The sequence below is a fragment of the Leptodactylus fuscus genome, chromosome 5, assembly GCF_031893055.1.
Source record: "Leptodactylus fuscus isolate aLepFus1 chromosome 5, aLepFus1.hap2, whole genome shotgun sequence".
Lineage (NCBI taxonomy): Eukaryota > Metazoa > Chordata > Amphibia > Anura > Leptodactylidae > Leptodactylus > Leptodactylus fuscus.
In genome coordinates, this window is record NC_134269.1 from 182198255 (window position 1) to 182210793 (window position 12539).

Below are 12539 nucleotides of genomic sequence, written 5' to 3' on the forward strand. Positions count from 1 at the left end.
TTGCTATTAATTGGTTAATAAATGCACCCATATACCTTTTAGCAGTGTTTTCAGTGATTTCTGGGTGTCTCTGGGAGTTCCTGGTATCTCCTGCTTTTGTTTACATGCTTCAGCTTCCTGTATTGTAACTTCCTCACTAACCTCTATCACCTTACTCCCCCCTTCTATACACCCCTTCCCAGTCTCTCTAGCTATCCCACCCTTCCCTACCTAATCAGGACAACCCCAGCCCATAGTATATACTTACCCGTAACACTTCTTCCTGTGAGATGTCTAGGGGTTAATAACTGCAGAAAAACTATGTTAACACTTTTCTCAATTATTTTTACCCACACTACTAGATTGCTACCTCTTGGAGTGGTATCAATGTTGGTGACAGCTGAGCAGGTAAGTCAGAGAATACTCTTATCAAGGAATCAGGCAGAAGCAAAGTTTAAAAACTGACCAAGATAAGAGCTGGAAGCATAAGTGCAAATACAGGCAGGAGGTCAGGACTGGCAGCACAGGTTCAGTTGTCAGGAACAGGATATGGAGTGTTAGCATATAGGGATCAGGTCAGGATAAAAAAACAAGTTAAAACACAGTAAATGGAGCAGTACATACAAAAACATAGCTGGATTCTAGCAAGCTTGGAACCTATTTGTGCAAGGTATTTCCAGTGAAGCAGATATTTATATATGTAGACTGACAGATAGGCTGGGTAATATTTACTGGCATACACATTAGCCCTTTAAGTAGTAGGAAAAATGCATACGCTTTCCCTATGGACAGTTCTAGCAACAGCAAAAGCATCAGGAAGTGTATGTGCACAACAGCATAGACAGCAAGTAGAGAAGGTAACTTGACGTTCATTCCTGCTAGAAGGGGTAGTAGGCCGTGATACTGAATGCAATAAGTACATTTCACCTACAATCATTATTTTTTTAAAAAATGTGTGATGTTCTGTTTCTCTACTTAGTTTGCAATTGATTCCAGCTTGCAACAGATGCTAACGTAACCAGTGTAATCTTTTTCAGTTTCATACCCACAATTTCTTTGAATGTGTTATGTTCTGTATCCAATGAAATAATCCCTCTTTCAAAACACGTTCTTAACTCAAACAGACTATGCAAGGTAAGAGTGGTAACATGAGGTTTACTCCATCGTTCTCCACCATCTTCAGTTTTCTCTTCGAATTTAATCCACCTGTACAAAAAGCAGACAAATATGAAACACTGTAATAAATAAATTATTAATAGAGATGAGCGAACACTATTTGAAACAGCCGTTTCGAATAGCAAGCTCCCATAGAAATGAATGGAAGCGGCCGGCATGCAGACTTTGCCGGTGGCTGGCCACTTAACCCCCCATGTGCCGGCTACGTCCATTCATTTCTATGGCAGCGTGTTATTCGAAATGGCTGTTTTGAATAGTGTTTGCTCATCTCTAATTATTAACCTAATACAATGGATTCCATTATAATGGATAGTTCAGTAAGATGATTTTAAGGCACAGTATCAAAGGTTATAGCCCATTAGTGCTACTTTATAATACTGAGCAGTATTTATATTTCTGGTTATTACTGGACACAAGCCTTATCTTTAACCACTTAAACTAGTAAAAACATAGCTAAATTAAAGAGAATCTGTTAGCAGTAAATTCATTATAAGTTTAATCACAGAATCTTGTAGAGCTGAGTCTACAGTTTCCAACTTTTCATTTAGCTTTGGAGCCACATTTTCATGTCATCACAGTTTTACTCATATTATAATCAGGGGTAAGTGCTTGGGGGGCATATCTTAACTTACCTGGGCATTGGTCTCAGCTCTAGATTCCCAAACAAAGCATTTTACATATTATTTGCATAAGAATAAAATGGTGATTTACATGATAATGGGCTCTAAATAACAGCTTTGAATATTTGGAAAACTGTGAAAACACCTCTACAATGTACTATGATTACTATATAAATATGCAAATCTATTCTCCAGGATGTAATTAGGAGAACAGTGCACTCTGTATGCCACCCTCTAGAGGGCAGCATTCTTAACATCATGCATGACTCAGTTAAAAAGTCTACTGTCATGATGCGGATTTAATTGCCAAATTAATATTTCTAATCCAAAAGGAACAGATTCCCAATCAAGTTACTGCTGACAGGCTTCCGTTAACTTATGGTTATGTTTGTCTTCCAACAAACATAACCATATTTACATTTGTAGAAATCGCGGGCATGAACAAGAAAATGGCGATCAGGCAAGCTTACTGTGCATGCCCAAGATTTCAATACCCTACCGCCGAGAATACAGATGCTGGAGGTGGTTACTCACAGGGAGGAGGAGGAAGACTTATAGAGTACAAGCAACAGAGGTGGGCCTGAGGGTGAACGGATGCCCAGGGTGCACGGAGGAACTCATTAGCATATCTGTTTTAACGGTAAATCATAAAAACGGGGGGTCTTTTCTAAAACGATTAGCAGTACCTGATTAGCCTTTTTAAAGGCTATTCAGGCATATTATCTAAAATTGTCAAACTCTAATGATAGAGTCCCTTTAAAAGTTACACATTTTGGCAATATGCAGACTTTTAAATATTTTCTATGATTATCTTAGTTGTATAAGAAAAACAGTGTTAGCCAGTGGATATGAAATGAAAGAAATTTTTTGAGAGAAGTCCTCAGTAGTTGATACATTTTTTAATGGCTAACTTAAAAAACTTTGTTAGCATTTAAAAAGGTATCAACTACTGAGGACTTCTCTCAAAAAAAATTTTTCATTTCATATCTTAGTTTCGACAGTCTTATCTTGATCGGTTGCCAATGAATACACTTATCAATACAAGAAATTTCTATGGTCTGGCTCATGTCAGAAACCCAGTCATGAAATTCTTATTGTGGATGAGTTATCAGGCAGGGGCACTACATGTATGAGAAAATAATCAGGCCATAATAAGGAAAAAACATAGATGGGTTGTATCTGTAACATTTTTGGCCTCAGGCTTGATGCTTTTTTTTGTTTTGTTTAATAAAGAGAGAACTAACAGAAAACAACCCATGTTTTAACGTTTTGTATAGCTCCATGAAGAATTATAGGAATTGTTTAATTTGCTTAGGCCACCAAAGTACCTTGCCCTGGCCCTTTCAGAGTTTATATTCTTGTTAGTCCTTCCACCAAATATAGATCTTGTATTCATGGTCATAGCTATTGGCAACTGTCACCACTGTAATGGCTTGAGAAAATCTATAAAACTTTCAAAAATATTCAATTGTCAATTTTCTACAGTTTTAAATATGGTTGTATTTGTGGAAATACCTCTTTGGCTTTGAATTTTAAACCAAGAAAAGAGAGACGGATTTATGAGTACAAGTTTATGACCTTGCTTCAAACATTGCAAGAAGGGATAAATCTGTCACATGGGTTCATGGCAGCCTACAGAAATCACTGAACTGAGACTGCCATAAAAGACGACTCTTTGAACTGATGAATTGTTTATTTGTAAGTGCCAATTATCTCCTTCCTCCCTCCTAGAATTCTATCCCTGAGTGTCCTTTTGTACATAAATATGCATTCTTCAGAAATTGTTTTTACATATACCAGAAGAAGAAGCCCAGAGCTTCGGAACGTTGTAATCTGTCATCATTATTAGAGATGAGCGAACACTAAAATGTTCGAGGTTCGAAATTCGATTCGAACAGCCGCTCACTGTTCGAGTGTTCGAATGGGTTTCGAACCCCATTATAGTCTATGGGGAACATAAACTCGTTAAGGGGGAAACCCAAATTCGTGTCTGGAGGGTCACCAAGTCCACTATGACACCCCAGGAAATGATACCAACACCCTGGAATGACACTGGGACAGCAGGGGAAGCATGTCTGGGGGCATAAAAGTCACTTTATTTCATGGAAATCCCTGTCAGTTTGCGATTTTCGCAAGCTAACTTTTCCCCATAGAAATGCATTGGCCAGTGCTGATTGGCCAGAGTACGGAACTCGACCAATCAGCGCTGGCTCTGCTGGAGGAGGCGGAGTCTAAGATAGCTCCACACCAGTCTCCATTCAGGTCCGACCTTAGACTCCGCCTCCTCCGGCAGAGCCAGCGCTGATTGGCCGAAGGCTGGCCAATGCATTCCTATGCGAATGCAGACTTAGCAGTGCTGAGTCAGTTTTGCTCAACTACACATCTGATGCACACTCGGCACTGCTACATCAGATGTAGCAATCTGATGTAGCAGAGCCGAGGGTGCACTAGAACCCCTGTGCAAACTCAGTTCACGCTAATAGAATGCATTGGCCAGCGCTGATTGGCCAATGCATTCTATTAGCCCGATGAAGTAGAGCTGAATGTGTGTGCTAAGCACACACATTCAGCACTGCTTCATCAAGCCAATACAATGCATTAGCCAGTGCTGATTGGCCAGAGTACGGAATTCGGCCAATCAGCGCTGGCTCTGCTGGAGGAGGCGGAGTCTAAGATCGCTCCACACCAGTCTCCATTCAGGTCCGACCTTAGACTCCGCCTCCTCCGGCAGAGCCAGCGCTGATTGGCCGAAGGCTGGCCAATGCATTCCTATGCGAATGCAGACTTAGCAGTGCTGAGTCAGTTTTGCTCAACTACACATCTGATGCACACTCGGCACTGCTACATCAGATGTAGCAATCTGATGTAGCAGAGCCGAGGGTGCACTAGAACCCCTGTGCAAACTCAGTTCACGCTAATAGAATGCATTGGCCAGCGCTGATTGGCCAATGCATTCTATTAGCCCGATGAAGTAGAGCTGAATGTGTGTGCTAAGCACACACATTCAGCACTGCTTCATCAAGCCAATACAATGCATTAGCCAGTGCTGATTGGCCAGAGTACGGAATTCGGCCAATCAGCGCTGGCCAATGCATTCTATTAGCCCGATGAAGTAGAGCTGAATGTGTGTGCTAAGCACACACATTCAGCACTGCTTCATCAAGCCAATACAATGCATTAGCCAGTGCTGATTGGCCAGAGTACGGAATTCGGCCAATCAGCGCTGGCTCTGCTGGAGGAGGCGGAGTCTAAGATCGCTCCACACCAGTCTCCATTCAGGTCCGACCTTAGACTCCGCCTCCTCCGGCAGAGCCAGCGCTGATTGGCCGAAGGCTGGCCAATGCATTCCTATGCGAATGCAGACTTAGCAGTGCTGAGTCAGTTTTGCTCAACTACACATCTGATGCACACTCGGCACTGCTACATCAGATGTAGCAATCTGATGTAGCAGAGCCGAGGGTGCACTAGAACCCCTGTGCAAACTCAGTTCACGCTAATAGAATGCATTGGCCAGCGCTGATTGGCCAATGCATTCTATTAGCCCGATGAAGTAGAGCTGAATGTGTGTGCTAAGCACACACATTCAGCACTGCTTCATCAAGCCAATACAATGCATTAGCCAGTGCTGATTGGCCAGAGTACGGAATTCGGCCAATCAGCGCTGGCTCTGCTGGAGGAGGCGGAGTCTAAGGTCGGACCTGAATGGAGACTGGTGTGGAGCGATCTTAGACTCCGCCTCCTCCAGCAGAGCCAGCGCTGATTGGCCGAATTCCGTACTCTGGCCAATCAGCACTGGCTAATGCATTGTATTGGCGTGATGAAGCAGTGCTGAATGTGTGTGCTTAGCACACACATTCAGCTCTACTTCATCGGGCTAATAGAATGCATTGGCCAGCGCTGATTGGCCGAATTCCGTACTCTGGCCAATCAGTGCTGGCCAATGCATTCTATTAGCTTGATGAAGCAGAGTGTGCACAAGGGTTCAAGCGCACCCTCGGCTCTGATGTAGCAGAGCCGAGGCTGCACAAGGGTTCAAGCGCACCCTCGGCTCTGATGTAGGAGAGCCGAGGGTGCACTTGAACCCTTGTGCAGCCTCGGCTCTGCTACATCAGAGCCGAGGGTGCGCTTGAACCCTTGTGCACACTCTGCTTCATCAAGCTAATAGAATGCATTGGCCAGCGCTGATTGGCCAATGTATTCTATTAGCCTGATGAAGTAGAGCTGAATGTGTGTGCTAAGCACACACATTCAGCTCTACTTCATCGGGCTAATAGAATGCATTGGCCAGCGCTGATTGGCCAGAGTACGGAACTCGACCAATCAGCGCTGGCTCTGCTGGAGGAGGCGGAGTCTAAGATCGCTCCACACCAGTCTCCATTCAGGTCCGACCTTAGACTCCGCCTCCTCCAGCAGAGCCAGCGCTGATTGGCCGAATTCCGTACTCTGGCCAATCAGCACTGGCTAATGCATTGTATTGGCTTGATGAAGCAGTGCTGAATGTGTGTGCTTAGCACACACATTCAGCTCTACTTCATCGGGCTAATAGAATGCATTGGCCAATCAGCGCTGGCCAATGCATTCTATTAGTGTGAACTGAGTTTGCACAGGGGTTCTAGTGCACCCTCGGCTCTGCTACATCAGATTGCTACATCTGATGTAGCAGTGCCGAGTGTGCATCAGATGTGTAGTTGAGCAAAACTGACTCAGCACTGCTAAGTCTCTGCATTCGCATAGGAATGCATTGGCCAGCCTTCGGCCAATCAGCGCTGGCTCTGCCGGAGGAGGCGGAGTCTAAGGTCGGACCTGAATGGAGACTGGTGTGGAGCGATCTTAGACTCCGCCTCCTCCAGCAGAGCCAGCGCTGATTGGTCGAGTTCCGTACTCTGGCCAATCAGCGCTGGCCAATGCATTCTATTAGCCCGATGAAGTAGAGCTGAATGTGTGTGCTTAGCACACACATTCAGCTCTACTTCATCAGGCTAATAGAATACATTGGCCAATCAGCGCTGGCCAATGCATTCTATTAGCTTGATGAAGCAGAGTGTGCACAAGGGTTCAAGCGCACCCTCGGCTCTGATGTAGCAGAGCTGAGGGTGCACAAGGGTTCAAGTGCACCCTCGGCTCTCCTACATCAGAGCCGAGGGTGCGCTTGAACCCTTGTGCAGCCTCGGCTCTGCTACATCAGAGCCGAGGGTGCGCTTGAACCCTTGTGCACACTCTGCTTCATCAAGCTAATAGAATGCATTGGCCAGCGCTGATTGGCCAGAGTACGGAATTCGGCCAATCAGCGCTGGCCAATGCATCCCTATGGGAAAAAGTTTATCTCACAAAAATCACAATTACACACCCGATAGAGCCCCAAAAAGTTATTTTTAATAACATTCCCCCCTAAATAAAGGTTATCCCTAGCTATCCCTGCCTGTACAGCTATCCCTGTCTCATAGTCACAAAGTTCACATTCTCATATGACCCGGATTTGAAATCCACTATTCGTCTAAAATGGAGGTCACCTGATTTCGGCAGCCAATGACTTTTTCCAATTTTTTTCAATGCCCCCAGTGTCGTAGTTCCTGTCCCACCTCCCCTGCGCTGTTATTGGTGCAAAAAAGGCGCCAGGGAAGGTGGGAGGGGAATCGAATTTTGGCGCACTTTACCACGTGGTGTTCGATTCGATTCGAACATGGCGAACACCCTGATATCCGATCGAACATGTGTTCGATAGAACACTGTTCGCTCATCTCTAATCATTATTAGTTAGCCATTAAAAAAGGTATCAACTACTTTAGACTCAAGTTTTTTGTTTTTATATTTCCTAAGTTATTACTAGAATGACTTATACAGCATTTGGTGGAAGGACTAACAAGAATATACATTCAGATATGTATGTTTCTATTTCAAAATTAGATACAGATATATAGTGGAACATTCCCATAGTTGTCTTTGGTGCACAAATTTGCCAGAAATTTATTTGGTATGACAAATAGATCCCAACTACAATAGGTTGAATCCAAAACATTTACAATTGTCTACAGAGGTCCACTACCGTTAATAAAGAACAATGCTCCAGAAAACGGTATTACACTAAACTGATGCTAAAATATAACTTTTATTAGAACTGATTAAAAAAATGTGTGAAAATAAAATATTTTATGAGCATCTAACATTGGATACATGGGGATACAGACGTGCCAAATGGTGATTAACTATATACCAATACCCAGATGGAGTAAATTGATGACAGCCTCCCCTCTGAGCAATAAATAATCCTCAAATTCACTTATCCCCTCTTCATTCTTTATGTATTTATATCGTTAATTAGCTTATGTCCAGGATGTGATATGGAGGTGCGGTGCAGAAATTATAGCTGCTCATTGTAATCAACCGCCATAATAGCCTCCAGCACACCCCGCTAATCTAGCCGATACTAAATATCCTAATAAGACATAATGCTACAGTGTGTAGTTGTTACACTCTAGCCTCAATACACTCTAGCATGCGTATTGAGGCTTTGTTGATGAACTCGACACTTAGGTATGTATCCCAGTGAAGGAGTAACGAGGCACAGAGGACCCTATTTCCAATTCCCTATTAAAAGGTACATAAAGACGATAGTGTGATGGAACAAACGCTGTGATTGTTACTAAATATATCTCTTTCTCTAAGCATTTCGCCCTATATTGAGAGGGTTCATCACAACTAAAGCACTAATATAGTCTAACAATAGTAAGGATAGTAAAAATAAAAAAAGCTGCAGTAATAACTGCAATTCCTGGCGTTGCTCTGATGGTGAGCAGCCAGTACTCGCCAATGTAATATGCTGTGGCTGTGTCTCCTGCGCCCTATATAGACCCAGTGTTCTGACGCCAACGAACCCCGCCTCCGTCATGTGACCCACCCGGCCGCCAATCACATCTTTGCTGCAGACCGGCCTCCAAAATATCACTCACAGAGGGCGGAGACCTGTTCCCAATATACACATAGAACGCTGCAATCGCAGCAAGCTGTCGAGAAGTAAAACAACATCTCTCCGGTAAGTATATGCAATGTTACAGCAGTCATATTCCGATACAACATATTTATGGTTTGATTCTCTATAGGGTGTATAAACCCCAAGTATGTTACGTAAGATTGAAACATTCTGGCGCTTATAGATTCCGCCCATGTCATGTGACACCTCAGATAGTCAAGCCAATTACCCCCTGTCAGTCAGCTTTGACAGATGTTCCTCCCCGTTTTCTGGAGCATTTTTCAAAACATTTACAAGTCTCAAGTGATCCCAAAATAATGAAAGCTGAATGCAAGACTGAACCTAGCATATCTGTTCGTAAATCCGCGTTAAGGTTTGTTTATTATTTTAGTATACACTGCTGCCAAAAAAAGCGCCAAAACTCTGTGGGTGAATGCAAATCCTCCTCTGAAGCCCATATTTACCATCAGGCTCATGCAGCTCAGCAGCTTTGAACTGACTGCTATTGCTTCCTGTGCTGTAACAACTGATTTTACCAAAGCACAAGAAGAACAAGCAAGTAGTAGAGTGTTTTAACCCCTTCCAAGCATTTGCCGTACTAGTACGGCAGATGCTGGGTGTTTAACTATGGCGGCCGCCTAGGAAAAAACGAAAACGAAAATCAAAAAATGCTGTCGGGAAGGGGTTCAATAAAGGGGATGCATTTTCACATGGTAACTTGTATTGAGGCATAGGGAACACAACCCTATTTAGATAAGAGGAGAATTGAAAAAAACAAATCTGCCATGGTTTTGGGGTTTTGTTTTTATAGCCTTTACTAAGAGTCATAACTAACATAAGAAGCCGTAACTGTTTTAATTCTTTGCAACTTTTAAAAGAAAAACTCACACCATGGATGTTATTTTATGGAGCTGTGCGAGTATATTGTCCCATAAGGGCCCTCCATGCAGTATAATGTCCCATTGTAGCCTACCACACAGTATAGTGTCCCATAGCGGCTCCTCCAGACAGTATAAAGTCGCATAGCAGTCCCTTCACATAGTATAAAGTCTGATAGCAGCTCCTAGGACTTTCTGCAACCCCTTTCTAGCTCTCTAAGGGCCCCTTCATACAGAGTTTATGCTCCGCTCATTCAGACACATATACACGAGCGCTTCAAAACACATCCCATTCATTCAATGGGAGCGCGCATAAAGCCGGTCAGCAGGGAAAATCTCTACAAAGTTTCTGTGAAAAACGCTGCAGAAAAAACTGGGATGTGTTTTGAAAAATAGGATGCGTTTTGAAGCGCTCGTGTATACGTGTCTGAATGAGCGGAGCGTAAACTCAGTGTGAAGGGGCCCTAAAGCCAAACATAATCTTAGTAATGTCAAATTGACAGCAACAGATCTAGCTATCAGTAATTAGATGATAGTAGGAAGTACTCCCTGACACTCACTGCATGTGGTGCAGCTTCCTTTAATATGTTTGTGCCATTCATGCCTCCATGGACCCATTCACTTCATCTAGTGAGCCTGACCCCCCAAAAATTCAGGTATAAGACCTCTCCTGAGTTTTGCCAAGGGCTCACTGCTGTGTACCCTGGTCACTGATACACGTGATAATGCATGGGCTTGTGTATGGGGAGAGATGAATGGGTCAGTCCACTAGCATGAAACACACTAGCACACTGACAAGCAACATGGTTGTGTGCATATCGTAGAGCCTAACAATATGATACACAAAGTAATTGTTTCTTGTCCTTTCTCTATTAATCAAATTAGAACAAATCAAAGTCTTCTTCTCCAGTAAACTATGCTGCTCATGTCATCTCTACCTTCCCTAGAAAGTAGGTATAGAAAACTCTTGGGAAAGAGTATTCAGCTTTGATACTTCTTGGAGTAGTGGTTTGTACAAGTCAAGTTTGTCATGATAACTGGATATTGTTCCAGGGGACAGCAATCCTTCCCAAAATGACGGTGCCCATGGTAAAATGGTGCCTCGCCTCAGTAACTGACTAAAGCATCAGAAGGGTTAATGCCTATGATCAGTGCAGGTACTGATAACTGGCATTTTCACCAGTTTCTCCACATTCTAACACAGCCATGGTGGCTACATAGCTATTAAACAACTGCCATATTTAAAAACCTGACATGTTAGGAAAGGGTTAAAAAATAAGTGTTGGATCACATATTGAAAATCTGCACCACAAATCTGTGACCGAAAATTTGGCACATGTGAAAATACATGTATATTAAATAAGAAAATGGTAATAATAATAATAATAATAATAATAATAATAATAATAACAATAATAAAATAGTAATAACATCATATAATTATAATGATAATAGTAACAATTATACCTTGCTGTTTCCTTCCACACTACATCTTCATATTCCGTAACAAGTTCATTAAGTTGTGTAAAGAGCACACTGGTATCTTCATCTTCTTCTTGGTCACCTACATGAAATTTAACCTCAGTCTGTCCTGTTGTTGGGGCTGTATTTGAATGAAATATGCTGCGACTTGGTTCTTGAGACAGAATGATAGAACTCCGACTTCTTAGGCCACTAATATTTCCATAATTCCCATTTTGAACATGCTGCAACTCAATGTCTTGATAGTCATGCAACCTATTATTTTCTTCTAGCTTCATTTTAGAAACAAGTAAGAAAAAAAGCTAAAAACTCAAAATTATCCAAGTACTGAAGTAAAAAAAAAGTGTTCACTTTATATACTTTAGAAGCACGGCCTGATGTTTACACTAAACACACACAGCCATGAAATACAACCAGGGTCTGAAATTTCCTGTCCTAACAACCCTGGACAAGCTGCTAGCAAGAATAACAAAACAATGGCTTATATTTGATGAAAACATATTAGTACATACAGTATAGAGTTTCTTCATATACAGAAAAACAATGTTATGGACATCATTTATAAATCCTAGTTTCTATAAAGTAATCTTGATACTGATAATAAGTATAAGTCGTTTCTAAGCATTTCCAATAAAAAAATGAAAGCTAATATCTTGGGGACCCAAAATAACCTTTGTCACATAACAAGACACCATTATTATAAATGACACATTAGAGGTGGATAACATGTTGCATTGGGGCAGCCTTGCATCACTTGTGTCCTGGGTTCAAATCCCGCCAGGAGCAACATCTGCAAGGAGTTTGTATGTTCTCCCCGTGTTTGCATGGGTTTCCTCCCATTTTACAAAGACATACTTAAATGAGAAAAAAAAAAGTACATTGTGATCCCTATATGGGGCTCACAATCTACATTAAAAAGAAAAGAAGCTTTCATGTCTATAATACTATTTTCTTAGAAAATAGGCAACTTATCTGGGGTCAGGCCTGTTTTAATTAGTGGGCCCCCTGTATACTTTTCCTAAGTAGCATCTACATTCATGCAGCAAAAATAATTAGTCGAAGTGCTGAAAAAAAAAGCGCCTCCCATTGACTTCAATGGGAGGCTTTGTTTCAGCGCTGAAATTCCACACCAAATTCCTCACCATTTTCCTTAGTGTGAATGGACCCTAAGGGTGCCTTTTCCTTTCAAAAAAATTTTTTTGGTTTGGATTATTATATAGGGAGGCTTAGTAAATGTACGGGACCTGTCAGCTATATGTATATAGCATGTAGTAGGTGGAAAACGGCTTTTAAATATACAACACACCCCTAGCATGGATATTACCACTACAGGCTAACGTAAATCACCAAATGTAGCTCTCTTAGTATTTATATACATGCCTTAATACCAGTCTAATAGGGATTAGTTTATATCCTGGGAATACATAGTGCGTGTTT

General features: G+C 42.1%; 1 protein-coding gene across 1 annotated transcript in view; it reads right to left on the bottom strand.

Annotated features, from left to right (window-relative positions):
• The window catches only part of LOC142203800 (electrogenic sodium bicarbonate cotransporter 1-like), a 99471-nt gene extending 88091 nt beyond the window's left edge, over positions 1 to 11380 (bottom strand). Inside the window, exons 1-2 of the mRNA XM_075274849.1 lie at positions 11088 to 11380; positions 1025 to 1185 (exon numbers count right to left, since the gene is read on the bottom strand). Of these exons, the coding sequence (XP_075130950.1) occupies positions 1025 to 1185; positions 11088 to 11380 (454 nt within the window). The remainder of the gene's footprint in view (positions 1 to 1024; positions 1186 to 11087) is intronic.
• Between the last annotated feature and the right edge of the window lie 1159 nt (positions 11381 to 12539).